Consider the following 27,666-nt stretch of genomic DNA (forward strand, 5'->3'; position numbering starts at 1 on the left):
CCTGTTAATTCCTTTGTCCTTTGGTTGATTCATGTGTGCCTATACACAGAAAGCCTGCTACCGTGTGCCGGGCCTTGTGTGGATGCTGGAGGCATCTACAAGAGCCAGACCCCTGCCCTTGAGGAAAACATATCCCACACACCCCTCCCCCAGGAACCAGTGGTGCACCAGGCAGAAGATGCTGAGGTTCTGCTGGGGGTTCGGAGTGGGTACAGGCAGCAATCAGCAAAGGCCTCTTGAGCAGATGCCTGTGAGCCAGACCTTGAAGGATGACAGAGCGAGCATGATAGATTGGGGGGGATCCCCCAAGAGCAGGGACCAGTCTCTCATCTCTGTGTTCCCTAAGGCTGGCACCTAAGACACAGTGATAAATGTCTGCTTGTTTGCTAATTGAACATGTGGGCCGATGGCCAGGCAGGGAGCATTTGATGGCGGAGGTGGTGCTGCCCAGCTAGGGTAAGGCCACTCTTCCAGAGACCCTGCACCGCCACTGGCTCCTCTGTCTTCCTCCTCATCCCTCCTCCCATTTCCTAAGAGAAAAGCATTCTTATCTCCATCCCACCACTCTGTTACCCCAGGCACATTGGGCCACACTTGAGCACGTGTACGCATGCACACACACATCCCCACGTGCCCCTGCCCATACAAAGAAACACACTTGCCTGCATGCCATGGCCTAGTTGTTGATTCCAAAAGCAAAGTCATCATGTCATTGCTTTCTTTCTCTCTCTCTCACACACGCACACACACACTTCTGTGTTTACACACACCTCCCTGCCTCTCACCACATCCCAACAGACACATCCTTCTCCACCAAACAGCCCTCCCCACCACACCTCTTCCTCTCCTGGACAGGAGGGATATTCCAGGTTCTTGCTTTGAGGCTGAAGTAACAGTGGTGGGAGTGGGGACTGAACCCCAGATTGAGGAGGGGTCAGGGATCCCTATCAGACAGAGAGACTGGAACTGATAGAGGATGCTGTTTCTCTTTTTGTTTTTAAAAATCTTTTTCCACATATTCTAAGATACTCAGTTTTTCTTCCTTTTTTTTTTTTTTTTGAGACGGAGTCTCGCTCTGTCGCCCATGCTGGAGTGCAGTGGAGTGATCTTGGCTCACTGCAAGCTCCGCCTCCCGGGTTCACACCATTCTCCTGCCTCAGCCTCCTGAGTAGCTGAGACTACAGGCGCCCGCCACCACGCCCGGCTAATTTTTTTATTTTTAGTAGAGATGGGGTTTCACTGTGTTAGCCAGGATGGTCTCGATCTCCTGACCTCGTGATCCGCCCGCCTTGGCCTCCCAAAGTGCTGGGATTACAGGCGTGAGCCACGGCTCCCGGCCTTTTCTTTCTTTCTTTTTTTTTTTTTTTTTTAATTCATTTTCTGCAACAAAACCCACATTTTTTTTTTTTTTTTAAGGCAGGGTCTTGCTCTGTCACCCAAGCTAGAGTGCGGTAGCTCAGTCACAGCTCACTGCAGCCTCGACCTGCCTGACTCAAGCAATCCTTTCACCTCTGCCTCTGCAGTAGCTGGGACCACAGGTGCAAAACACCACACCCAGCTAATTTAAGAAAAATTTTTTTTGGTACAGATGGTGTCTCCCGATGTTGCCCAGGCTGGTCTGGAATTCCTGGGCTCAAGCAGTCCTCCCACCCAGCGCCCCAAAGTGCTGGGATTACAGGCTGAGCCACTGCCCCCAGCCAGTTACTGGTTTTTCTAAAACTTGGGTGCGTGGGGGAGGCTGACACCCTTCCCACTCCTCTGAAAGGCAGTTTCCTAAGGGAAGGGTCTTCTGCTGCTCACCACCCCTAACAGCCCTGTGTCCCCAGTGCCCAGCCCCTGAGGAAGGGAAGGCATGCTGACAGGGTCCATGTGATCCATGTCCAGTGGCTCTGGTGACAGCAGTCTGAAATCAACTGGCTGCCAGAACTGGAGTAAGGCCCGTCCCGATCTGGTCCTCAGTGATGGAGAAAGGCCCCTCTTAACCTCCAATTCAATTATCCTAAAAGAGCAGGTGCTTCGGGGGTGCTGAAACTGCACTTTTGGAGGGGGCCTTTGGGAAGGCCGGGCTGGGGACTCAGGTCCAGAGGGTGACAGAGCCGACCTCCCGTAAACCGGGGAGGAGGAAGGTGGGGGCGGATGGACCCAGGATCTGGGGGCGCCTCCTCGCTGCAGGCAGCTGGCTTGGGGCTGGGGCGTGACTGTCTCCCCGCCACCATCACCGCCCGCCCGCCGTGACTGCAATAAGAGAAGTCCGAGGCGGCTTCCTCCTCCCTGCCCAGCAGAGGCGGCGGTCAGAGGCGGGCAGCACCCCAGTTCTCCCCGCAAGCCGGCACTCGCGGCTGCTGGAGCCCCGGCTGGCTCACCCCGGGGCCGGGCAGAATTGGGCTCCAGGTAAGCGACAGCGTCGGGTGGGGGCTGGGCAGGTCAAGCAGTGCCCTCCCCCTCGAGGCTCTGGAGAGAGGACTGGGGGTAGAGGGGAAGAGAAGCCTGAACCTGGGGGTGGGGGGACACCCGAGCAAGGTGACAGCCAAAGGGACCCCAGCCCGAAAAGGCCTAAGGAGGAAAACCGGCGACCTGGAAAGCAAGGCTGATAAACCTGGGGGAGAGGGCGGAGGGGAGCACGGGGGAAGCCGACCAAAGGGACCCCCAAAAAGGCCTAGTGGGTAAAACGGAGGGGACTGATGAGAGTTTAGGAAGGGGGCTAAGACAGGCGGGGGAGAAGGACTAAGGGGAACCCCAGGAGGGTCTGGGGGAGAAACTGAAGGGATGGTGAGAGTGGGACTTTGGGGAGCAGCCGACAGGTCTGATGGGTCCGGGAGGGGGAAATGGGTGGGGGTGCTGGAGGGAGCAGGTGGGGGTGCTGGAGGGAGCAGGTGGGGGTGCTGGAGGGAGCAGGTGGGGGAGCTGGAGGGAGCAGGTGGGGGAGCTGGCGGGAAGGGGGTCGAGGAGAACGACTTCTGGAGGACGGAGAACCTGGGGTGCAATTGCGGGTCCAAGAAGTTCCCCTCTTCCGAGCCGGCCGAAGTCGGGGCGAAGCCCACAGCCCACAGGGTAACGTAAGCGGCCGCGACCCTCTCGGCCCGCCCTTGCGGTGGGTTCCGGGCTGCAGGGGACTCCTGCCCGGCGCGCGAGGCGTGGGTCCCCGCTTCCTGGGGAAGTCCCCGCCCTCGGCAGGGACGGGCCTCTCCGGGCGCCCCCTCCGCGCCCGCGGCCGTCTCGGCCCGCGCTCCCCGCGGGATCCGGGAATTGCTGCCGCCCCGACGGAAATCCTGCCTTTGACCGCGGGTGCCCGCAGGGGCTGCCTCCATGGCAACGCGAGGGCGGGCCGCGCTGGGGCCGCCGCGGGGCTCCTGGTGGGCGCAGCCCCCTTTGCTCTCCGCCTTTTTCAATCCTCGGTCTGGTGGGTGGGTGGGGGGGGCTTCCCGACCGAGGTAGGAGGCGATGCCGCTGTGTTCAGGGATCCTGGGGTGGAGGATCTGCCGTCTGAGAGAGCTGGGTTCTTAGCAAGACTGGGCCCTTAATTGCTGTGTGACTGTAGGCAAGTTACAGGGCTTCTCTGGGCCTCATTTTCCTCATCTGAACCATGGAGAGAAATTATCCTCGTGGCCACCCTTTCCCCACGACAATCAGGTGCAGAAAGCAGTTTTTGCTGAGTGTCCTGAAGGGTTAGGGGCTATCCCTGACTCAGCGAGCCTCCCCTTCACCTTCTCGAAAGCATGCAGAGGAGACCAGCCTGGGCGGCACAGGGAGACCCCTGTCCTGTCTCTACACAAAAATATAGTTAGCCGGAAGGCCGGAAGTGGTGGCACCTGCCTGTAGTCCCAGCTACTCCAGAGGCTGAGGCCAGAGGATCGCTGGAGCCCAGGAGTTCAAGGCTGCAGTGAGAGCTCCTGGGTGAGAGAGTGAGATTTTGTCTGTAAAAAACAACAAAAAGCATGCAGGGGGACCAGACGGCCCGGCTCTCACTGACAGGGCTTCCAGGAACCAGCACACAGTTGGCGTCTAAGTAGTTTATGGCTCTGATGAGAGCCCATACTGGGGAGGTCAGCAGAGTTGCAATCTGTCTCACACCCTCTCTGGTGCCGCACCCAGTTGGCCGCCCCTGAGGTGTGTACTGTCAGGGGCCCTGATGTCCTCGGCATCCTTCCGACTGTGGTGCTAATGGGTGAGCAGGACCCTGTTCCCACTTCACAGATGGGAAGATGGAGGTTTGGGAGTTGGCAACCTGCAGGGCCAACAGTAGGGACCAGGAGTCCAGGACATCTCGTCTCTGATGTAGCCTGAGCTGAGGCCTGAATCCTTACCTCGTTCCTACCAAGTTTCGTGTGCTCTCCGGGAAGGGGGGTGTGGGGTTCGGGGGCTTCATGACTACTTCCCGTTCCAGTGAGTAGGTGCTCTCACGCCCTCCTCCAGTGAGGGTGGGAGTGTTTGTATGTGTTGGGCTCTGAGTGAATGAGCATGAACCCTGGAGCATATGGGTGGGTGTCTGGGTGTTCTCTGCAGCCACCTGGGGCTGATCTGGCAAAGGAAGTGGCCCGACCTCAGGAGGCTGGGCAGGGAACCCCAGAGCTGGAGAAGTAGGGTCCAGGGCTCTTCCCACGCAAAGCAGACTGGGCTGACCTAAGGTGGGAAAAGGCAGGATGTCCCCCTCACCGCCCCCCTCCCCTGAGGGACCGGGGAGGGGGCTTCCTGTCTAGCCACACTGTGAAATCTAGACTCCCATCCCTTGGCTGCCCCTGGACACCCCCCCCATGGCTCCCATCTCCTGAAAATCCTGAGTCCCAGGCCAGATGGCACCTAAAGCGCCGTGTTTTAGAGGCCGGTGGGTGGTTTTCAGCAGCAGGTGGAAAGCCACTTTTACCCACAAGAAGTGGAAAAACTGCTGATGGCCTCAGGACCACATGGAGGGTAAAGGCCACCCCCGACACCTCCTGCACACACCTGGCCTCACCACGGCGATGGTGGAGTCAGACGGGGTTGGGTGGGCATGTCTTCCTCAGGAGGCAGAAGAAGAAAGAAAGAAAGCGAGTTAATGAGTGGTGGGGACCTCAGCAAAGGCGCTGGCATCCAGCCGGGTGGAGGGTCTTGGTGAGAGGGCTGGGGGTGAGGGATGGAAGCCCGCCCGGTCTGGGGGACAGGGCCTAGTGAGAGATGCGGCACGGTGGGATGGGAGTCACCTGCAGACCTCAGCCTTGCTCCCTGCCCCTCCAGCCCTGGCCTGCCCCCAGCCAGCCCAGAGCCTGGAGGAGAAGCCGGAACTCTTGCAGGGTGGTGGTTTCCTGCCCCTGCCCAAAGTCCCAGTTCCCTTTTGACGAAATCCCCCAGGCAGCTGGGCCAGCTCAGCCCTCTCACCTCACCCTGGGAACTTTTCTTTCTTCTCAGCCCTGCCCAGTCCTGTACCCTCTGGTCCCACACCGTCACTGCCACGGAGGACCTTCCTCAAGGGAAAGGAGGGAAGTGAAAGTTCACTGGGCACTTACTGTATGTCTGATGCTTTCAGCGATGTGACCCCATTTGATGCTGAGAAGCAACCCCCGGAGGTGGACATTTGTATTCTTATTTTATAGACAAAGATGCTGCTGCTCAGGGAGATGAAGTGACTTGCCCAGTGTTAAGCTAGTTGTCAGGCAGGCTAGAATTCGAGCCTAAATCTGCCTCTAGATCCCACAGATACTTGGTGAGGGTTGTGGGGACAGGACATCCTGTGTCTACATCAAAGAACTGGCATAGCTTTGGGAAGTGTGGGCCTCGAAAAAGGATGGGTGGACCTGGGGTTCCTATGTCCAGCAGTAGGGGTGAGTGGGAGGCAGGGTCCCTCCCTGCTGGGTGACCAGCTGCCATATGACAGGGGTGGTGTGTTCGACCGGAAGTATGACATTCCTGCCATGGAACAGCATGATCTCCTGCTCAGGCTTTGGAGAACACAGCAATGGGGGAGGGAACAGAACTCTGGACTTGAATTAATAGTCCTGACTTTGAATCCCTTGTCTGGCTGTGTGATCCTGGGAAAGTAACTTCCCCCTATGCAAAAGAGAAGGGCGAGTGGTAAACGGTCCCTGGGGGCCTTTCTGGTTTTGGCTATTGGTCACACTTGGCCACTGCACATTGGGCAAGAGCCACATGTCATGAAGCCCTCACAACAGCTACTCAGAAGGTGCAGATGCAACAACTAAGGCTCAGAGGCTTATGTCAAAGATCCAAGGTCATAGAGCTACTGAAGAATGGAGCTGGGGAGGGCCACAGGGCAGATGTTGAAGTGGGGAGCACTGTGGTCCAGGGTTGGACCTCAGTTTGATACTTGTAACCTGATTTTGACCCTGATAGGGAGCTCGGGGCCGACTCCTGTAAACCAGATGTTCAAGAGACATATTTATAAACAGAACCAAGTGCCCAGAATGATTCTGTGGCTACTCTCTGAGCTGCCCCCTTGCTGGTATTAGCAGGCAGCGAAGTTCAGTGCTGAGAAAAGAGAGACCTGGCTTCTTCAGATTCAGTGACTGCCTGAGAAAATCTGGGCAGATATGGCTGTCTCTCTCTCTCCTGCGCCCCTCCCTCCCCGCACCTGCGCCCTGCCAGCTGTATCAAGGATTTAGAGCATGAGGCACAGGGCTCAGAACACTAGGTGCTCCTTAAGAGACACACATTATTGCAGGGGTGTCCAATCTTTTGGCTTCCCTGGGCCACATTGGAAGAAGAAAAATTGTCTTGAGCCACGTATAAAATACGCTAACACTAATGATAGCTGATGAGCTTTAACAAATTGCAAAAAAGGCTGGGTGCGGTGGCTCATGCCTGTAATCCCAGCACTTTGGGAGGCCGAGGCGGGCAGATCACGAGGTCAGGAGATCGAGACCATCCGGGCTAAAATGGTGAAACCCTGTCTCTACTCAAAATACAAAAAATTGGCCAAGTGTGTTGGCAGCGCGCCCGTAATCCCAGCTACTCAGGAGGCTGAGGCAGAAGAATCACTTGAACCCAGGAGGCGGAGGTTGCAGTGAGCCAAGATTGTGCCACTGCACTCCAGCCTGGGCAACAGAGTGAGACCCCATCTCAAAAAAAAAATCGCAAAAAAAATCTCATAATGTTTTCAGAAAGTTTACTAATATGCGTTGGGCCACATTCGAAGCTGTCCTGGGCTGCATATGGTCCATGGGCCATGAGTTGGACAAGCTCGCATTATTGCTTCTACTAGGATTACAGAATGGACTAGCGGTTACTGTGGTTTTTGGCAACAAGTTGATCAGCATTGCACTTTAGCATCCTTTACTCGCAATGTAATCTTGGGCAAATTACTTAACATCTCTGTGCCTCAGTTTCTTCATCTGTAAAATAAGGGTAGTCATAAACCAACCTCATAGGTTCAGCAAATAAGACCATGACTGGGAATTACATGGCATTTAATAAATTAGCTCATTTTTACTGCCACCCGCATTTCTAGGAAGTCAAATTACTCTCCAAACAATTGGTGGCACATAGAGATCAGAGCAAGGGGAGGATGACGAGTCCTAGGGCTATTTTCATGCAGATGCCTGAGCAGAGTGAACCCAATCTGCTCTCCCTCCATCTTTTTCCCTCCTTGTCTCTTTAGCTCTCTCTCTCTTTCTCTTCATCTCTGCCTCTTTCTGTTTCTTTTTTTTTTTTCTTTTTTTTTTTTTTTTTTTGAGACGGAGTCTCGCTCTGTCGCCCAGGCTGGAGTGCGGTGGCGCCATCTCGGCTCACTGCAAGCTCCGCCTCCCGGGTTCACGCCATTCTCCTGCCTCAGCCTCCCGAGTAGCTGGGACTACAGGCACCCGCCACCACGCCCGGCTAATTTTTTTGTATTTTTAGTAGAGATGGGGTTTCACCGTGGTCTCGATCTCCTGACCTCGTGATCCGCCTGCCTCGGCCTCCCAAAGTGCTGGGATTACAAGCGTGAGCCACCGCGCCCAGCCTTATTTCTATCTCTTTCTGTCTCTCGGTTACTCTTTCTCCTTAATTCTCGTTTCTGCCTCTGTCTCTTTGTCTCTGTTTCTTTCTGGCAGTGTGTGCTGGAGCCAGCTAGTTACTGGCTCAGGGGAGCTCATTCTGTGCGCCTCTCCCACCCCAGCTTTCGGGAAGTCACTTTGGTAGCTTTAAATCAGCCATTGTGGGAATATTTACACCATGGAAATTAGAAAATGTGACAAATCAGGGCTTTTTCTTTCTTTTTTTCTTTTTTTTGAGAGTCAGTTTACCAGCATACCACGCTGTGTTTCTCTGTCTCTGTCTCTTCCTTCTATCTGTCTGTCTTTCTGTCTTTCTAGCTGTCTCTGGCTCTTTCTCTTTATCTCCCTGTATCTCTCATACTCTGCCTCTCTCTCTCTTTCCTTCTGCCTCTTCTTTTTCTGTCTTTCCCATCTCTTTCTTTCCTCTGACAAAACAGCATGAACATGGCTACATGCAGTGTGGCCCCTCCCTGCCTTGGGCCATGCAGATGCCATACCCTGTGCCCTACGTCCCCTGACCCCTCAGCATACTGGTCCCCAGAAAGCCAGGCCTGGCCAGGGCTTTGGTCTGCATCAAGTTTGGAAGTGATAAGACCCAAGAGCTGCCTACCTCTGCCTGCTGACGACACTGTCAGCCCAGCCAGGGCTCTTCCTGAGCCCACAGAGCTTCCTTATCAGATGCTGACAGTCTCTCCCTTCCAGCCATACTGGGCGTGCAGAACTCAGGGATCCCCTCCATCTGATATAGATATGTTGTGGCAATATATACGTGGGTATTATTGGAAGTGGCAACATTGTATCTGTGTGTGAACATGAGAGATTGTATAAGTCTATGTTCTCCTATAGAGGAGAGCTCTATGTGGGTCGGTGTCACTGGAGAGGGCTGTGTATATCTGTTTGTGTGTGTGTGTGTGTGTGTCCCTACACGGGGGGCGGGGGGACAGTGCGGGGGCATCTGCATTTGTGTGTGCTAGCAGGAGTGGCTGCAGCTGTCTGTATCTGTGATAGGCAATGGAGAGAAGTGCTTGAAAGCTCAGATTCTGGAGCCAAACACCAGGATACATCATGTCTGTGGCCTTCTTTTTTGAGACAGAGTTTCACTATGTTGCCCAGGCTGGAGTACAGTGGCATGATCATAGCTCACTGCAGCCTCTATCTCCTGGTCTTAAGTGGTCCTCCTGCCTCAGCCTCTCGAGGCACGTGCCACCATGCCAAGCTAATTTTTGGAGTTTTTTTTTTTTTTTGAGACAGAGCTTCACTGTCACTCAGGCTGCAGTGCAGTGACAGGCGTAAGCCACCATGCCTGGCCAATTTTTGTATTTTTTGTAGAGATGGGATTTGCCATATTGCCCAGGCTGGTCTCGAATTCCTGGGCCCAAGCAATCCTCTTGCCTTGGCCTCCCAAAGTTCTGAGATTACAGATATGAGCCACTGTGACTGGCCAACCCTGGGCAGGTTTCCAAACCTCTCTGTGCCTCAGTTGCCTCATCAATAATAATAATACTTAGGCCGGGTGCAGTGGCTCACGCCTGTAATCCCAACACTTTGGGAGGCCAAGGCAGGTGGATCACTTGAGGTCAGGAGTTCAAGACCAGCCTGGCCGACATGGTGAAAACCCATCTCTACTAAAAATACAGAAATTAGCCTGGCATGGTGGTGGGCGCCTGTAATCCCAGCTACTCAGGAGGCTGAAGCAGGAGAATGGCGTGAACCCAGGAGGTGGAGGTTGCAATGAGCCAAGATCATGACATTGCACTCCAGCCTGGGTGACAAGAGTGAAATTCCCTCTCAAAATAAATAAATTAATAATAATAATACTACTTAAATCATAGGGTTGTGTGGATAAAATGAGATAATATAGGTAAAGTGCTTAATGCGGTGGCCAGCACATAGTAAGTGCTATAAATTTTGTATTTGCTATTCTTGTATAGAGGATGTGTGTGTGTGTGTGTGCATGCGTGTGCATGCACGTCTATGTGCAGACGGATGAGGGCTGGAGGTGTGTGTATATGGGGTGTGTGTACACTAGAAGATATTTGTGCTAAGAATCTGTGCAGAGGAGCCTGGAGCCTGTGCATGAGGCAGCTGAGGTAATGTGCCATCTGAGAAGGGGTCTGAAGGGCTGTGTGGATCTGGATATCAGCACGGTGCACCATTTGAGGTGTGTATGTGTGTCTTCCTGTGAGAAGGCTTTATTCTCACCCTTGGTTTTTCTGTTTTCTTTTTAAAATAGAGACAGGGTCTTACTCTGTCTCCCAGGCTGGAGTGCAGCGGTGCAATCACAGCTCCTGCAGCCTCGAACTCCTAGGCTTAAGCAATCCTCCCACCTCAGCCTCCCGAGTAGCTGGGACTACAGGTGGGTGCCATCAGGACCGGCTAATTAAAAATTTTTTTTTTGTAGAGACGGGGTGTCCCTATGTTGCTCAGGCTGGTCTCAAGCTCCTGGGCTCAAGCAATCATCCTGCCTCGGCCTACCAAAGTCCTGGGATAGCAGGTGTGAGCCACTGTGCCCGGCCTCACCCTTGTTTTTGTATCAGCCCCATCTCTGTTTTCACCAGTCCCTGAAATCCCTCCCGCTGGGCCCTGGATAGCTTCCAGTCCTCCACCTCTGTTTTCTGCCCTGGCTCTAACTAGCCCTGTAGCATCCTGGGGCCTTTTAGACACAGTGGTTTCATCCCAGGGAGGGGTCCCGGGGCAAAGGTCTCAGGCAGGGCCCAGTGAACAGGGGCTATTTTAGGGCAGGCTTCTCACCACAGCCCGCCCCACAGTTCACCACATGGGTGTGATGCCCCCACCCCCACCCAACACACACATGAGAGCACACTTATAGCAAAGGGTGAGAGGGGCAGATGGGGCTAGGGTGGAGACCAAAGCACTGATGTGACGGAACCATCGGCCAGGCAACTGGACCTGGTGGATCCAGGAAGACTTCCTGGAAGAGGTGAGTGGCGCTAGGTAGGAAGGATAGGACACAGAGAGAAGAGGAAGAGAATATCTGTAAGGGTGACTGGACTGGGGATTGAAAGAGAGAAGCTGGGGGCCCTTGCTTCTAGGACCTTGGGGCCCCTCTGGGGCAAATCAGGGTTCACAAGGTTGGCCCCACCCTAAACTCTCCATTCTTCTCACATCTCAGGAAACCAAGTCCTCTCACCAGCCAGTTCCTCTCGGAGTGTTGCAATGGCAGAGTTTCTGGCAGGGTGTGGGGGACCCTTGCTCAATGACCTGCTGCCCTGTTACTCAGAGGATGCCACTGCCAGAAAAGGGTTGGCTCATTGTGGGGCTTCCCAAGGTACTCTGGTGGCCCCAGCTTCTGACCTGGTCCTTTCTCTGGTGTGGGGATAGAGGGAGAGCTCTGGAGGCAGGCATCCACTGTCACTCAGCCACCACATGGAACCCTAGGGTGGCTGGGAGCACAGCAGGGTTCAGAGGAAGGATTGTTTTTTTTTTTTTTTTTTTTTTTTTTTTTTGAGATGGAGTCTCGCTCTGTCACCGAGGCTGGAGCGCAGTGGTGCGATCTCGGCTCACTGCAAGCTCCACCTCCCGGGTTCAAGTGATTCTGCTGCCTCGGCCCCCCGAGTAGCTGGAACTATAGGCGCCCACTACCACGTCTGGCTAATTTTTGTATTTTTAGTAGAGACGGGGTTTCACCGTATTGACCAGGCTGGTCTTGAACTCCTGACCTTGTGATCCACCCACCTCGGCCTCCCAAAGTGCTGAGATTACAGGCGTGAGCCACCACGCCCGGCCGGAAGAACTGGTTTTTAGGAGATGGTGACTGGGGACTGTGAGGGAGCTGAGCATGGCTTGATAGAAATCCTGTTAGAGGGATGATTATAATGTACAAAATCGTGCGTGTCCAAGTGCGTTCGTCTGTTAACCTGGCAGGCACCACGTGTATATGTGCATGTGTATGTGTGTGTGCTATTGTGAGCTTGGGCTTGTTAGAGCCTGTATTGGAGTGATGGGGTTGGCACGCGCGCTTATGCAAATATATGCTGTGAGTGTGATTGTGTGACTGTGCTGGTGTGTCAGGTGAGTATGAGTGTGAAAGAGAGCTGGTGTGGGTGGTTTGGCCTACGTGACGGCGGTTGTGTAAGTGTGCCAGGGGTGATAGGAAGGAATGTGAAGGCAGAAGTCATGCTGGGGCAGAGCCCGGGCCTTCTGGCTTCCTGAAGAGGGCAGGAGCTGGGCAGCTGCTGACAGAAACACTGGCAGAGACTTCATCTTCCTTGTCCTTCTGTCTCATCCTCAGGTCTCTGACCCCTCCCAAGGATCATGCCGCAGCCCCACTGACCCAGGAGTAGGGGCCTAAGGGGTGAGTGGGGTGGACTGAGGGCTTTCAGGGTCAGGAAACAGGGTGGGGGTGGCCTTCCTGAACCCCACAACTCCTTACAGCCCCCTCCTCCTACAAGGACCCTGTTGCTAGGTAACGGCTGGGGGAGCCAGAATGAGGCAGCTTGAGAGGCTGGAGGCTGGACCCACGACAGGAAATGGCCTTGATCCCCTCTGCAGTGACTCTCCAGGTGCAGACACACAGCCTCACACATGCTCACACACAAACATGCGCAGATATATAGACACACATGCAGAGATACACACATCCAGAGACAGGCACGCTGCTCCCACACAGAGCTAGGTGCACATTCATAGACACCCACTCACACAGACAGGCACACACACACTCACACAGAAACACATGCACAAAAACACAGTCTTACAGACATATACACATGCAGCCAAACACATACACAGAGACTTTTACACACTCTCATATACACACAAACCTGCACACACAGACACACAGACATCCACAAAGAGCTGCACACACACGCATACCCACACAGGCAAACTCACCCATACTTAGAGACACACAAAGACACACATGTACGAGCACACTGAAAGAGTCACAGAGGCACAACACATCAAAGCAACAGGACTCAACCTGAGCAATATAGCAAGACCTTGTCTCTACTAAAACTCAAACAAATTAGCCAGGGGTGCTGGCACGCACCTGTAGTCCCAGTTCTTAGGAGGCTGAGACCAGAGGATCACTTGAGCCCAGGAGATCAAGGCTGCAGCAGGCTATGATTGTGCCACTGCACTCCAGCCTGGGCAACAGAGTGAGATCTTGTCTCAAAATAAAGCAAAAAAAGCAAAGCAATAGGAGGCAAAAATATGCAAATAAGCATAGCAATATCTCAATGTAGAAAGCCAGCCCCAGAGATATAGACATGAGCCAATGGGAGGAGAAGCACTGAGGGGGGATATACTGTGAGGCAGACTGAACGGTACAGTAGGTGGCCCAGTTCCGCCTTTATCCCTTACAGGGAGGACCCCAATCTAGGCCCAAGAGGGAAAGCCACGTGCCTGTACGAACGTATGAGCATGTGCATGTGCGTGTGTGCACGGGGTGGTGCACCTGGCAGAGGCCCTTGAGTGAGGCATGCCCCATTCTGTAGCAGGGAACCTGGAATGGGCTGTGTGTTCTGCAAGAAATTGGAGCCGGCGGCCACGGCCAAGGAGGATGCTGGCCTGGAAGGGGACTTCAGAAGCTACAGGGCAGCAGACCACTATGGGCCTGACCCCACTAAGGGCCAGCCTGCATCCCCATTTGTCCACATCCCCACCTACAGCAACTTCTCCTCTCAGGCCATCAACCCTGGCTTCCTTGATAGTGGCACCATCAGGGGTGTGTCAGGTGAGTCCAAGGGGCCGGAGGCAGGTGCTGCCTGGATCCTGGGAGGAACTGAGGGAAGAAGAGGAGGTGCGGACTTGCCCTTAGGAGCCTCCAGTAGGATGTGACAGATACAACCCTGCTTTCAAGATCACATGGGCTGAGGGAGTCTGTACAGCCCTACCATGAGAAACCACAGTCTGCAGGGGAGGGTCAAGAAGCTCTACTCCCAGGCTGAGAGGGGCAGGACCCTGTGGCAGATGCAAGTGACAAAGAGAAACTTCTTGCCCTGTTAGGTGCCACTTCCCAGATGGGAAGACTTCTTGGTGGGGAAGAGGAGGAGTGGGCAACAAGGGGATCCTCCATGGTGGGAGGAATGGGCTTGAAGTTGTGTGTCCTAAGCTGTGGAGACCAAATCAGAAATGCCTTGGACTCCAAAGGCCTTTGGGAACCGGGCCACTAAAGGAGTGGGGAGGTGCAGCACCTGGCTGGGGAACAGGAATTTGGGGTGCAGCCCCCTTGGTGCTTCTGCCGCATGCCCTACCCTGCTGAGTAGCCCTGACTCTGCAGGGATTGGGGTGACCCTGTTCATTGCCCTGTATGACTATGAGGCTCGAACTGAGGATGACCTCACCTTCACCAAGGGCGAGAAGTTCCACATCCTGAACAATACGTAAGTGACCAGGCCGCCTGGTCAGAACACTGCCTGGGCTGGGAGCAGGACACAGACAGGAATCCCACCTGGTCCCTAGCCTCAGAATGCTCCAGCCTAGTTGGGAACACATATACATAACAATAAAAACCCTGGATGACTGCAACGGTGTGCTGGTTGAGGGGGTTGGTGTTGGGCCACTGCACCGGACTGGAGGAGGTGATTTTTAAGCTGAGGCTATAAAAATGAAATAGACGGCTGGGTGCAGTGGCTCACGCCTGTAATCCCAGCGCTTTGGGAGGCCAAGGCGGGTGGATCACCTGAGGTCAGGAGTTGGAGACCAGCCTGGCCAACATGGTGAAACCCTGTCTCTACTAAAAATACAAAAATTAGCCGGGCATGGTGGCACATGCCTGTAATCCCAGCTACTTGAGAGGCTGAGGCAGGAGAATCATTTGAACCCGGGAGGTGGAGATTGCAGTGAGCTGAGATTGCGCCACTGCACTCCAGCCTGGGCAACAGAGCGAGACTCCATCTTAAAAAAATAAATAAATAATCAAAAAATAAAAAATAAAAATGAATAGACAGTGAAGGAAGAGGTAAGAAAAGAGGAAGAGAGTGAGAGAGAATGAGAATAAATGATGACTTCTGAAAACCACAGCGTGGTCCACCTTAGGTGGGTGATAAAATATAGGATGCAGAATGGGAGAGAACAGATGCTAGAGAGGAAGGCAGAGGCAGATTCGGCCAGGCTTTTTTTTTTTTTTTTTTTCCGAGTTGGAGTCTCACTCTGTCTCCCAGGCTAGAGTGCAGTGGTGCAGTCTTGGCTCAGTGCAACCCCCGCCTCCTAGGTTCAAGTGATCCTGGGACTACAGGCAAGAGCCACCACACCTGGCTAATTTTTTGTATTTTTAGTAAAGATGGGGTTTCACCATGTTGGCCAGGCTGGTCTCGAACTCTTGACCTCAGGAGATCTGCCTGCCTCAGCCTCCCAAAGTGCTGGAATTACAGGCATGAGCCACCACACCTGGCCTCTGTCAGGCTTTTTAAGCCACATTGAGAAGTCTAGATTTTATCCAGAAGGAAATCTGTAGCCATTTTCTGTGGGGAAGTGACCTAGTCAGCTGTCCACTGTATTCCCAATCCCCAGCCCAGCCTAGCTGGGGAGCCCAAGGAAGAAGCTAAGAGCCCCAAGTGCCCCCGAGCTTATTCCTTCTGCAGGGACGAGCCCTCCCAGGGAAGCTGCAGTGGCTGGGGCAGAGCAGACAAAAAGCCCCAGTGGTTGGGGGGGTGTCCAAGACGAGGGTTTGGCAGGATTCATCTCTGCAGACCTGTGTGGCTCCACCTGGCCCCAGGGTGCCTTGGGGGCTGGGGGTGCTGCTGACCATGCCCTGTTCTGTGCCTACAGTGAAAGTGACTGGTGGGAGGCTCGGTCTCTCAGCTCCGGACAAACTGGCTACATTCCCGGCAACTATGTGGCCCCTGTTGACTCCATCCAGGCTGAAGAGTAAGTGGGGATTGGGGCAAGACCAGCCCTATGGACGGGACCCTGGAGTCCAGACTCCAAGGCCACCTCTTGGACAAGTCATTGCTCCAATCTGAGCCTGTCTCCTTATCTAATAATTTTGTAAGGTCATTGTGAGAACCAAAGAAGATTTCACTGATAATGATAATAGTAGATAATACTTATAGAGCATGTACTATGTTCTGGGCACTATTCAAAGTATTGTCTGTGTATTAACGGGGTTAGAAACTGCTACTATCCTATTTTACAAATGAGGAAGTTGAGGCACGAGAAAGTCAATATCCTGTGCAAGTTCACATGGCTAGTGAGTGGTGGAGCTGATGTATGAACCCAGATAGTTGGGCTGCATTTGCTAAGCATTACACGTATTGCCTCCCAGTAAAAACAACAGTGTATGAGCTTTAAAAAATTGTAAAGTGCTGAAAAAGTGCAAGGGAGCATTACTAGGAATTAATTCTATTAAGGAGGCAAGAATTTTTCTTTTTCTTTTTGTTTTTCTTTTCTTTTCTTTTTCTTTCTCTCTCTCTTTTTTTTTTCTTTTTTTGAGACAGGGTCCTACTCTGTTGCCTAGGCTAGAGTGTAATGTAGTGGCACAATCTCAGCTCACTGCAGCTTTGACCTCCCTGGCTCAGATGATTCTTTCACCATGCCTGGCTAATATTTTTTTTTTTTTTAGTAGAGATGGTGTTTCGCCATATTGCCCAGGCTGGTCTTGAACTCCTGAGCTCAAGCCATCCGCCCATCTTGGCCTTCCAAAGTTCAGGGATTACAGGCATGAGCCCCTGAGTCCTGGCCCAAGAGGCAGGAATTTATCATTCATTGAATACCTTTATATACTTGAGCAAGTATACTACAGCAAGTATTTACCACCTTGGTTCACTTAATTCTCACTATAACACTGTTGATATTATTAGCTTTTTAAGAGACAGGGGCGTGCTCTGATGCCCAGGCTGGGGTACAGTGACATGATTTTAGCTCACTACAGCCTCAAACTCCTGAGCTCAAGTGATCCTCCCACCTCAGCCTCCTGAGTGGCTGATACTACCTGTGCGTGCCACCATGCCTGGCTAATTTTAATATATTTTTTTATAGAAGCAGAATCTTGCTATGTTGCTCAGGCTGGTCTCAAACTTCTGAGCTCAAGCGATCCTCTCACCTTGGCCTCCCAAAGTGCTGGGATTTCAGGCATGAGTCACCATGCCTGGCCTTGATATTACTATTTTAGACAGTCTTGCTCTGTTGCACAGGCTGGAGGGCAAAGGCGTAATCTTGGCTCACTGCAACCTCCACCTCCTGAGTTCAAGCAATTCTCCTGCCTCAGCCTTCCAAGTACCTGGGACTACAGGTGCACGCCACCACACCCGGCTAATTTTTATAATTTTAGTAGAGACGGGGTTTCACCATGTTGGCCAGGCTGGTCTCAAACTCCTGACCTCAAGTGATCGTCCTGCCTCAGACTCCCGAAGTGCTGAGATTACAGGCATGAGCCACCATGTCCGGCCCCTTGATATCATTATTGTCCCCATTTTACAGATGAGGAAACTGAGGCTCAAAAAGCTTTTAAAAATCTATCCTCACAAATGTCATACATATATGAGAAAAGAAGGGATTGAAGAGACTTTGCAGAGTGAGAATCCAGGACTCTGTGACTGATTTGGGTTATGGGGAGTGGGAGGAATCAAGGGTGACTCAAAGTCTCCTTAAGGAGCTGGGTGGATGATGGCACCATTTGCTAAGGTGGGGAACACAGGGGCAGGTGTAGGTTCATGAGTTCTAGGGGGTACTTGTTGGATTGTGGTTTGTGGAGAGGAACATCCAGGTGGACGAGGCTGCCAGCAATTCTATTAGGTTGTGCTTTGTATGGCAGGCAACCAGCCCGTGCTAATCCATGCCCCTGAATCCGCCCAGAGGAAGGGACACCTTTTCTTAATTGCCACTAAAACTCCTCAGTTTGTTTGCTGTGGCCCTTGCAGAGGGCACAATGGGCTAGGGCAGAAATTTGGGACTCATGAGAGTAAAGATGATCATTAAGGCTATATAGGAGGGGGCCGGGGGCGGTGACGCATGCCTGTAATCCCAGCACTTTGGGAGGCTGAGGCAGGCGGATCACATGAGGTCAGGAGTTCAAGACCAGCCTGGCCAACGTGGTGAAACCTTATCTCTAGTAAAAATACAAAAATTAGCCGGGTGTAGTGGCAGGCACCTGTAGTCCCAGCTACTCAGAAGGCTGAGGCAAGAGAATCACTTGAACCTGGGAGGTGGAGGTTGCAGTGAGCCGAGATCGAGCCACTGCACTCCAGCCCGGGTGACAGAGCAAGACTCCGTCTCAAAAAAAATTAATTAATTAAAAAATTTTTTAAAAGCTATATAGACGGTTAAGGAAGAGAGTGGAGAGTGCAAAAGGTTGGCCCTAGGACCCCACTTTGGGGAAAGCTGCCCTGGAAGGAGAAGGAGCCGCCGGAGAAGTGAGGAAATCCAGACCGGGCCAAGTCAGAACAACCGAGAGAGCAGAGAAGCTTCAGGAAAAAAGAGAGGGCGTGTCAGAGGCTACCACTGGATTTGGCAGTGGGGGTGACCTTGGTGAGAGATTTCTCTGTGCGAGGGTGGGAGGCGGAGGCCAGACAGCAGAGCCTGGGAGGGAGTGGGAGGTGAGGAAGTGGAGACCCAAGTGTGAAGCCCTTTTTCAAGTGAAGGGAAGGCGAGAAGATACAGCAGAATGTTGATGGCAAGATGGAACTTAGAATAGTTTCCTTTGGGGAAGGGAGAAATGTGGGCATGTTTGGAGGTTGTTGGAATAGAGAGGCTGCGTGCAGGTGGAGGCTGCTGGCAGGAAGTGGGTATCACTGAGCAGAAGCGGGTAGGCGAGGTTCAGAGGTCAAGCGCGGTGAGGCCCAAGTCTGGGGAGGTGGTAGAAGGCATGGAGAGGGGGGACAATGATGCAGAGGAAAGGAGGTTTGTGGGGAGCTTCATGCTTGTGTCCACATCTTGGAGCCAGTGTCACCAAGCACTGACAGGTGCTCAGTGCAGTGCTGTGGTTAAGGGTAGTGTGGTTAGGCGCACAGGCCCTAAAGCAGACAGCCTGGGTTCCTGTTCTAGCAACTGCAGCCCTGACTGTCTAACAGGGGTTAACAATAGTAGCTATCTCACAACACTGTTAGGAGAATTAAGTGAATACATACATGTATTAAGGCAGACCCTAACATGAAATATGTGTTATTATTATAGTGATTTTTTTTTTTTTTTTTTTGAGACAGAGTCTCGCTCTGTCGCCCAGGCTGGAGTGCAGTGGCGCAATCTCGGCTCACTGCAACCTCCGCCTCCCGGGTTCACGCCATTCTCCTGCCTCAGCCTCCTGAGTAGCTGGGACTACAGGTGCCCGCCACCACGCCTGGCTAATTTTTTTTATTTTTAGTAGAGACAGGGTTTCACCGTGTTAGCCAGGATGGTCTCGATCTCCTGACCTCGTGATCCGCCCGCCTCGGCCTCCCAAAGTGCTGGGATTACAGGCGTGAGCCACCGCACCCGGCCTATAGTGATTATTAAGGAAGTAGCTAATGTCATGCGTGTGGGGGGGGGAGGGCTTTGAAAAAACTTGGCCGGGCGCGGTGGCTCGCGCTTGTAATCCCAGCACTTTGGGAGGCCGAGGCGGGTGGATCACGAGGTCAGGAGATCGAGGCCATCCTGGCTAACACAGTGAAACCCCGTCTCTACTAAAAAAAAATACAAAAAATTAGCCGGGCGTGGTGGCGGGCGCCTGTAGTCCCAGCTACTCGGAGAGGCTGAGGCAGGAGAATGGCGTGAACCCGGGAGGCGGAGCTTGCAGTGAGCCGAGATTGCGCCACTGCACTCCAGCCTGGGCGACAGAGCGAGACTCCGTCTCAAAAAAAAAAAAAAAAAAAAAAAAAAGAAAAAACTTGACAATGTGTCCTATCTATACAGTCCTTCAACACTTCCTCCGTCCCCCTCCGGCCTGCCCTCCTAGACACACTACTTGCCAATGCCTTCCCCTGTTTCCTGAACTGTGCCTAGTACCCAGGGGCGGACTGACCTTCCCAGGTTCCACTGAGACTTCCACCACCCTTGGTTTGAAAACATGAGGCCCTTTCATTCAACCCAAGATGGCCACAGGCCAGTTTCATGATCATCTGAGTCATCTATGGCACCTGTGGCCACTTCAGCTCCTCCATTGTACCTGCACAGTTGGTTTAGGGCTACGGTTCAATCCCAGAAAGAATCCCCAAGGGAGAGGAGTGATTGAGGCCTGAGGTTGAAGTTTAGACTTAGGACAACATCCAAGTCTAAGAGAGTGCAGGAAGAGCAGTAGCTGGGGCGGGAGCAGCCAGAGAGAAGAGAAGCAGGAGACTGTGTTGCTCTGGAGGCCAAAGGAGGAAGGGGTTTGGAGGTGGAGGTGGGAGAAGGATCTGAGTGATCTGATTACTGGAGTGGTGAAAAAAGAACTAGGGTGAGCGGCAGAGGATTTTAGGTAGAGCTCATTAGCCAGCCTGTGGACAGGTCACTTTCCCTCTCTGAGCCTCAGCTTCCTCATCTGTAAAATGAGTGCACAGAGAGGCTGTAGTGAGATGAACTGAGGGTCCATGGCACCCTGATGACTGGGATTGTAGCAATTTTAATTCAAGAGAAACCTAATGAGAAGAGATGTTAACCTTTGCTGGGCACCTACTGTGTGCCAGGCGTTTTACACTCCCCTTCTCTGTGATCCTCCCAGCCAGGATGTGAAGCAGGTGTACCAGCCCCATTGTACACATGGGGAAAATGGAGTCTTGACTTGTGAGGTGACTGCGCAGGAGGCTGAGGTGAGGTTTGAGCAGAGCGTACCTGACTCTTGCCTGTCTTTCCCAACAGGTGGTACTTTGGAAAGATTGGGAGAAAGGATGCAGAGAGGCAGCTGCTCTCACCAGGCAACCCCCAGGGGGCCTTTCTCATTCGGGAAAGCGAGACCACCAAAGGTAGGGGTGGTGCCACGCGCCAAGGCGACTGGGAGGCCCAGTCATTGGGGTAGGGCTAGGAGCAGTAGGCTGCTTGGGTCAAGGCCAAGATTGGGACCAGGTCCTAGGGATGCTGCTGTCGGGCCTCTCCCAGCTCCCAGACTAGGGGAGAGGAGAACAGCAGATCCAAAGTGATCCTTCTCCACAGGTGCCTACTCCCTGTCCATCCGGGACTGGGATCCGACCAGAGGCGATCATGTGAAGCATTACAAGATCCGCAAGCTGGACACGGGCGGCTACTACATCACCACACGGGTTCAGTTCAGCTCGGTGCAGGAGCTGGTGCAGCACTACATGGGTGAGGGCAGGGGCCTCAGATCCCCGAACCAACCCACTGAAGCATTGTCCAGATGGGGAGACTGAGGCCCAGAGAAGGGAAGGGTCTAACCAAGCAGTATTGGCCAGACCGAAACCAGAACCCAAGGATGGGGTCTCCCAGCCCAAGATCCAGCTCTGTGAGCTTCTGGAGGGAAGCAGTCCATCACCAAGCAGCACCCCCTAACGGCTGAGCAAGGCGTTGGCCAGTTTCTTGCCTCAAGGCCTCGATTTGTGGAAACTTGGTGGAGAGTTTGTGCTGCCTGAATGCCCCACCAAGGCACCAGGACTGCCCTGCGGGCAGACAGGGAGCCATCATCACAGGGCCCTGAGCAGGGGGCGACAGAGGCTGGTCTCACTTTTGTGAGAAACTCTGGCTGCTGGGGGAGCTTGGATGCCAGGGGACAAGGCAGAGTGAGGGGTCCATTAGAAGGCAGTGGCCGTTGTCCAGGTGAGAGGTGGTGGAGGCTAGATTAAATCGGTGGCAGTGGAGTAAAGATGAAGGAATGATTCTGAAGCTGAGTAGGAGGCAGAATAGGCCTGACTTGGGGGAGAATTCGCTGTGGGGGTGAATGGAAGGGAGGAGTCAATGCCCACGTTTCTGCCTTGATTGGTTATGCCAAGGATGAGGTCCACGGAAGACCATGGGCCTCATGTCCACACCTTTGCCTGGAATCCCCAACCCCATTTCCACCTGTGAGAATCCCACCTTATCCTTCAAGGCCCAGCTGGAGGCTACCTCCTATGGGAAGGCCCCCAGTCCTTACAGAAGGCTTACAGGGATCATCTCTCCGTCTGGGTGCCACCCCCTTCCTTGGGCACCAACATGTTCCCCTATTCAGTGGGTCGGGTTGCCATTCTTCCTGGCCTGTGACCTCACTTGGGGCCTAGTTCCTCATAACTGATCTTAGGGTCTGGCACCAGGCTGGGATAGGATAAGGAGTGGAGGGGGGTGTCCTGGCCCACCTGTGACTCTACTTCATGACCCCTCCCCTAGAGATGAATGACGGGCTGTGCAACCTGCTCATCGCGCCCTGCACCATCATGAAGCCGCAGACGCTGGGCCTGGCCAAGGACGCCTGGGAGATCAGCCGCAGCTCCATCACGCTGGAGCGCCGGCTGGGCACCGGCTGCTTCGGGGATGTGTGGCTGGGTACGGAGCTCCCGGGGGCCGGGGCGAGGGCCTGGGCTCGGGGGAGAGGGTCCTGACGAGACAGCCTCCGAGCAGGCACGTGGAACGGCAGCACTAAGGTGGCGGTGAAGACGCTGAAGCCGGGCACCATGTCCCCGAAGGCCTTCCTGGAGGAGGCGCAGGTCATGAAGCTGCTGCGGCACGACAAGCTGGTGCAGCTGTACGCCGTGGTGTCGGAGGAGCCCATCTACATCGTGACCGAGTTCATGTGTCACGGTCAGGAGGCGGAGCCTGGTCGGGCGGGATTCGGGGTGAAGTTAACAGGGGAGTTTTCAGGCGTGGGACCTGGGACGCGATCTGGGACAATGCGCAGAGTCCCACTAAGGGACCAGGTGTGTAAAACGACTGGAGGGCTGGGGTGGGAGCCGGGCCGAGCGAGACCACTAGGGAGCTAGGGGGCGGCGCCCCCGGTGTTAGGCGGGTAGGGCTTGGGCTAAACAAGGCAGAGTCGGGAATGAGGGAGGGTCTGGGGCGGAGTCTGGGTGGGTCGTGTCCGGGACACCAAGGAACAGAAGAAACGAGATGTGGGCAGAGTCCGTGTCTGGCCGCTGGGCCGGGGCGAGACAAGTGAGGGGTTGAGGCAGCCGCTGGGGGGTCCTAAATGAGGGGCGGGTCCAGGTGGGAGGGGCTGAGGGGCGGGGCCAAGCGAGAGGAGGAGGGGCTGGGGCCCGGGGCAGGGCCTTGCCGCTGACGTTCTGGCTGCTTCTTCCCAGGCAGCTTGCTGGATTTTCTCAAGAACCCGGAGGGCCAGGATTTGAGGCTGCCCCAATTGGTGGACATGGCAGCCCAGGTAACTGGGCCAGCAGCCTTTACCTCCCGGACCTCCCACCTATTAACTGTTCACAAATTCTCTGTCCCTTCAAACGCCTGGGAGGGCGGCCCCGCCCCCTGCATCAGCTGTGCCTCCAGCTGTGCCTGAGCGGTACTGCCTCTCTCTCTGGGCCTCAGTCTCCCCCTCTGGAAAGTGGGTTTTTCAAATCGTCCCTCACCCCTCACACAGGCCACGGTGCTGTGAGTCCACATGAGCTCCCATCTCTCCACACCTTGGCCCCCCAGGTAGCTGAGGGCATGGCGTACATGGAACGCATGAACTACATTCACCGCGACCTGAGGGCAGCCAACATCCTGGTTGGGGAGCGGCTGGTGTGCAAGATCGCAGACTTTGGCTTGGCGCGTCTCATCGAAGATGATGAGTACAACCCCTGCCAAGGTGCCCTGCCTCACCCCACCTTCCAAGAGCTCCCCATGCAACAAGGGACTTCCATGGGGCCCCACACACTCAGGAACCCTTCTTCACCCCAGGTCGCCCGAGTCACCCCATCCTGATGTAGTATGAGAGGCAATTCTGGGCTCAAATCCCAGGTCGGCCACTTACCAGCCATGTGGCCTTGGGCAAGTCACCTAACCTCTGGGAGCTGCCGTTTCTCTTCTGTAAAGTGACAATATTCAGATAACAGCAAATCAGCAGATGTTTACCAGGCACCTGCTATGTGACAGGCACAGCTATAATTCTTAAATGAAAGACAATGGCATGTAACAATGGGAATTCTGTAGCCAGAATGCCCGAGGATGAACCCCAGCCAGGTATTAACTCTGTGACCTGGGCAAGTTACCTAACTACTCAGTGCCTCCTTTTCCTCGTCTGTAAAATGAGTCTCTATCTCATGGAGGTTTTGTGAGGGTTAAATGAGTTAATGCATGCATAGCACTTAAAACAGTGTCTGGCACACAGGAAAGGCTAGCCAAGTATTGGCTGTTATTAGGATGAGAATTATTGCAATTTTTGGAAAGTGTCCATCACTATACTAGACACATAGTAGGTGTTGACTAGATACCACGTCCTTTATACTATGCCCAGAGACCCTTGTGCTCAGGATCCCCAAAATCCTCATCCCTAAAGTCTCCATTCTCTCTCTCTCTTTTTTTTTTTTTTTTTTTTGAGATGGAGTCTCACTGTCACCCAGGCTGAAGTGCAGTGGTGCCATCTCAGGTTTGTTTTTTTTTTTTTTTTTTTTTGAGACAGAGTCTCCCTCTGTTGCCCAGGCTGGAGTGCAGTGGCGCAATCTCGGCTCACTGCAAGCTCTGCCTCCCGGGTTCACGCCATTCTCCTGCCTCAGCCTCTCCGAGTAGCTGGGACTACAGGCGCCCGCCACCACGCCTGGCTAATTTTTTGTATTTTTAGTAGAGACGGGGTTTCACCGTGGTCTCGATCTCCTGACCTCGTGATCCGCCCACCTCAGCCTCCCAAAGTGCTGGGATTACAAGCGTGAGCCACCGCGTCCAGCCGCCATCTCAGGTTATTGAAGCCTCCCAGGTTCAAGCAATTCTCCTGCCACAGCCTCCCTAGTAGCTGGGATTACAGGCACCCGCCACCATGCCCAGCTAATTTTTGTATTTTTAGTAGAGACGGGGTTTCGCCATGTTGGCCAGGCTGGTCTCAAACTCCTGACCTCAAGTGATCCGCCTGCCTTGGCCTCCCAAAGTGCTGGGATTACAGATGTGAGCCACTGCTCCCAGACCCCATTCTCTTAATCCAGCTGTTTCCAGGGACCCCCTCACTAACTTTCCCTGCTCCCCCATCCTCTCCAGGGTCCAAGTTCCCCATCAGGTGGACAGCCCCAGAAGCTGCCCTCTTTGGCAGATTCAGCATCAAGTCAGACGTGTGGTCCTTTGGGATCCTCCTCACTGAACTCATCACCAAGGGCCGAATCCCCTACCCAGGTTTGCCTCGCCAGGGGTAGGGCTGGGCTGGGGGATGGTCATGGGGAAGGGCTTCCTCCTGGCTGTCCCTTTGACTGACAGAGCCCCATCCTTCAGGCATGAATAAACGGGAAGTGTTGGAACAGGTGGAGCACGGCTACCACATGCCGTGCCCTCCAGGCTGCCCAGCATCCCTGTACGAGGCCATGGAACAGACCTGGCGTCTGGACCCGGAGGAGAGGCCCACCTTCGAGTACCTGCAGTCCTTCCTGGAGGACTACTTCACCTCCGCTGAACCACAGTACCAGCCCGGGGATCAGACATAGCCTGTCCGGGCATCAACCACCTCTCTGGCGGTGGCCACCAGTCCTTGCCAATCCCCAGAGCTGTTCTTCCAAAGCCCCCAGGCTGGCTTAGAACCCCATAGAGTCCTAGCATCTCCGAGGAGGTGGGCTGCTCTGACACCACCTAGGGCAACCTACTTGGTTTACAGATGGGGCAAAAGGAGGCCCAGAGCTGATCTCTCATCCGCTCTGGCCCCAAGCACTATTTCTTCCTTTTCCACTTAGGCCCCTACATGCCTCTAGCCTTTCTCACTCCACCCCCACCCAAAGTGCTCAGACCTTGTCTAGTTATTTATAAAACTGTGTGTACCTCCCTCACTTCTCTCCTATCACTGCTTTCCTACTCTCCTTTTATCTCACTCCAGTCCAGGTTTCAAGAATTTCCCTTCTACCCTCTATTCTCTTGTGTCTGTAAGTTACAAAGTCAGGAAAAGTCTTGGCTGGACCCCTTTCCTGCTGGGTGGATGCAGTGGTCCAGGACTGGGGTCTGGGCCCAGGTTTGAGAGAGAAGGTTGCAGAGCACTTCCCACCTCTCTGAATAGTGTGTATGTGTTGGTTTATTGATTCTGTAAATAAGTAAAATGACAATATGAATCCTCAAGCCATGAAATACCCTTGAACCTTCCTTTGGGAGGGAGGGTGGTCAATGGGGGGTGAATAGACAGATTTGGCTACGGGCAGCAGCAGGGGATGCTGAAGAGGGCCCTAATGCCTACCAAGCGTGGGGCATCCAAGGTGTGGAGTTTTAGAACACCCAGAGTCCCACTGCTCATCTGCACGTGAGTTTAGAAGACAAGCGACTGAAGATACATTAAAATGTCCCCTTCGTTGCTGATATGGCCTTCAATCTGTGTATAATAGGTTTGCTAATTCTTTATCTGAGTTCATCGGATTTGCCATTCATCACAGGCGCAATGGGACAACCTTAGTCCTCCTTTGCCAGGGCAGGGAGGAGGACCACAGTGGACCCTCTGGAGCTGTCAGACTCTCCAAAAGAGGACAGAAGAGACGGGAGGAGAGAGAAGAGGCCTGAGGGTTAGTAACTCACTGGATCTCATTAGGGGAGTTTTGCCCCCAAGGGAGCTTTTGGAGAGGTTTGGAGGCAGTTTGGTTTGTTTGGATCCTACAGGTAGGGATCAGGGATGCTGAACAACCTGCAGTGCACCTGCGCGATGATGAATCTTCCCACTCCCTCGTTCCCCTTAGAGAAACTCTGGAAGCTGACATGCCTCCGTGTGGAAACAAGGGGAGCAGGGAATAAAGATTCCCACCTCTCCCATCAGAAAATGTTTGTTGACCATCTGACTTACTAAGGGAATGGACAGAGAAGGCATCTGGGAGCTGGGAATCACTGCAGCAATTGGCAAATCATTACTGAGCAGTGACTCTGCAAAGCATTGACTCTTTGCTAAGGAGGACCCTGGGAACACAAACATGAATAAGACCTGTCCCTGCCCTGGAGAAGGAGTTCATAGTCAAGCAGAGGAGGAAAATTGTAATAATAATAACTCACTTATTAAGTGTCTTCTGAATGTCAGATGTATTTACAGCCATCTTTTCAATTTAATCCAGTCCTGAGCCTGGTTCTGTGATTAGCCCCATTTGTAGGTGAGAAAACTGAGGCTCAGGGTTTACATGATATACCAAGGGCATGCAGTGTATGTGACAGAGCTAGGACTTGAACCTAGATCTTACACCAAAGCTCATGGTCTTTTCACTAGACTTCATTGCCTGTAGGCTTTGGGAAGAGAGCCTCTGTGGAGTGTGTGTGTGTGTGTGTGTGTGTGTGTATGATCCTTCCTCCTCTAGTTATTGGTAGAAAGATTCCCTGGAAATCCTCCGATGCTGGGTGACCTAAAGGAAAGAAAGCTAAGGCAATCAATGCAGATTGAGAATTCCCTGTGTCTTGCCCTGTGCTGGGGGTTGCTGAATGAGAGCAATAAGATGGAGAGAAGCCAAATGGCTGCTCAGAGGGGTTGTCATAGGGGTGGGAGCCCTGAGAAAAAGTCTCAAGGGCCAAGGCTTCCCAAGGGCCACAGTTTCTGGCTGACCAAACTCACAAGAGCCTGATGTATAAGCCAGAGGCCAGTGGTTCTACCTGCCATGAAATAAGCAGAGAAGAGCACAGCTCTGGAGCTGTAGTACCTGGTGTGAATCCTGCCTCCACCACTCACTAGCTGTGTGGTTTAGTGCAAGTTTTTCACCTCTCCAAGCCTCAGTTTCCTCATCTGTGAAATAGTAATCAAATGATCAACACATGTTAGCTCTCTTCATCACTACCATTTGCAAATTGT

The 27,666-nt window shown here is 53.5% G+C and overlaps 1 protein-coding gene across 12 annotated transcripts; it reads left to right on the top strand.

Annotated features, from left to right (window-relative positions):
- Window positions 1–1,059: 1,059 nt before the first annotated feature.
- FGR (FGR proto-oncogene, Src family tyrosine kinase) lies at window positions 1,060–25,973 on the top strand. Of its 12 annotated transcripts, XM_063631456.1 has the most exons (14): window positions 1,060–2,829; window positions 2,874–3,051; window positions 12,217–12,279; window positions 13,424–13,662; window positions 14,209–14,311; window positions 15,699–15,797; window positions 20,679–20,782; window positions 20,970–21,119; window positions 22,134–22,289; window positions 22,365–22,544; window positions 23,042–23,118; window positions 23,385–23,538; window positions 24,918–25,049; window positions 25,146–25,973. In XM_063631456.1, the coding sequence occupies exons 4-14, from the start codon at window positions 13,437–13,439 to the stop codon at window positions 25,352–25,354; spliced, it is 1,590 nt and encodes a 529-aa protein (XP_063487526.1). In that variant the 5' UTR covers window positions 1,060–2,829; window positions 2,874–3,051; window positions 12,217–12,279; window positions 13,424–13,436; the 3' UTR covers window positions 25,355–25,973. The 12 variants fall into 12 exon arrangements, with proteins under 12 accessions (XP_063487526.1, XP_063487523.1, XP_063487530.1 ...); XM_063631453.1 differs by lacking the exon at window positions 2,874–3,051 and having other exon boundaries at window positions 1,143–2,391; XM_063631460.1 differs by lacking the exon at window positions 2,874–3,051 and having other exon boundaries at window positions 2,256–2,391; window positions 13,427–13,662.
- Window positions 25,974–27,666: the final 1,693 nt, after the last annotated feature.

This window comes from Symphalangus syndactylus, chromosome 22 (genome assembly GCF_028878055.3).
Source record: "Symphalangus syndactylus isolate Jambi chromosome 22, NHGRI_mSymSyn1-v2.1_pri, whole genome shotgun sequence".
Lineage (NCBI taxonomy): Eukaryota > Metazoa > Chordata > Mammalia > Primates > Hylobatidae > Symphalangus > Symphalangus syndactylus.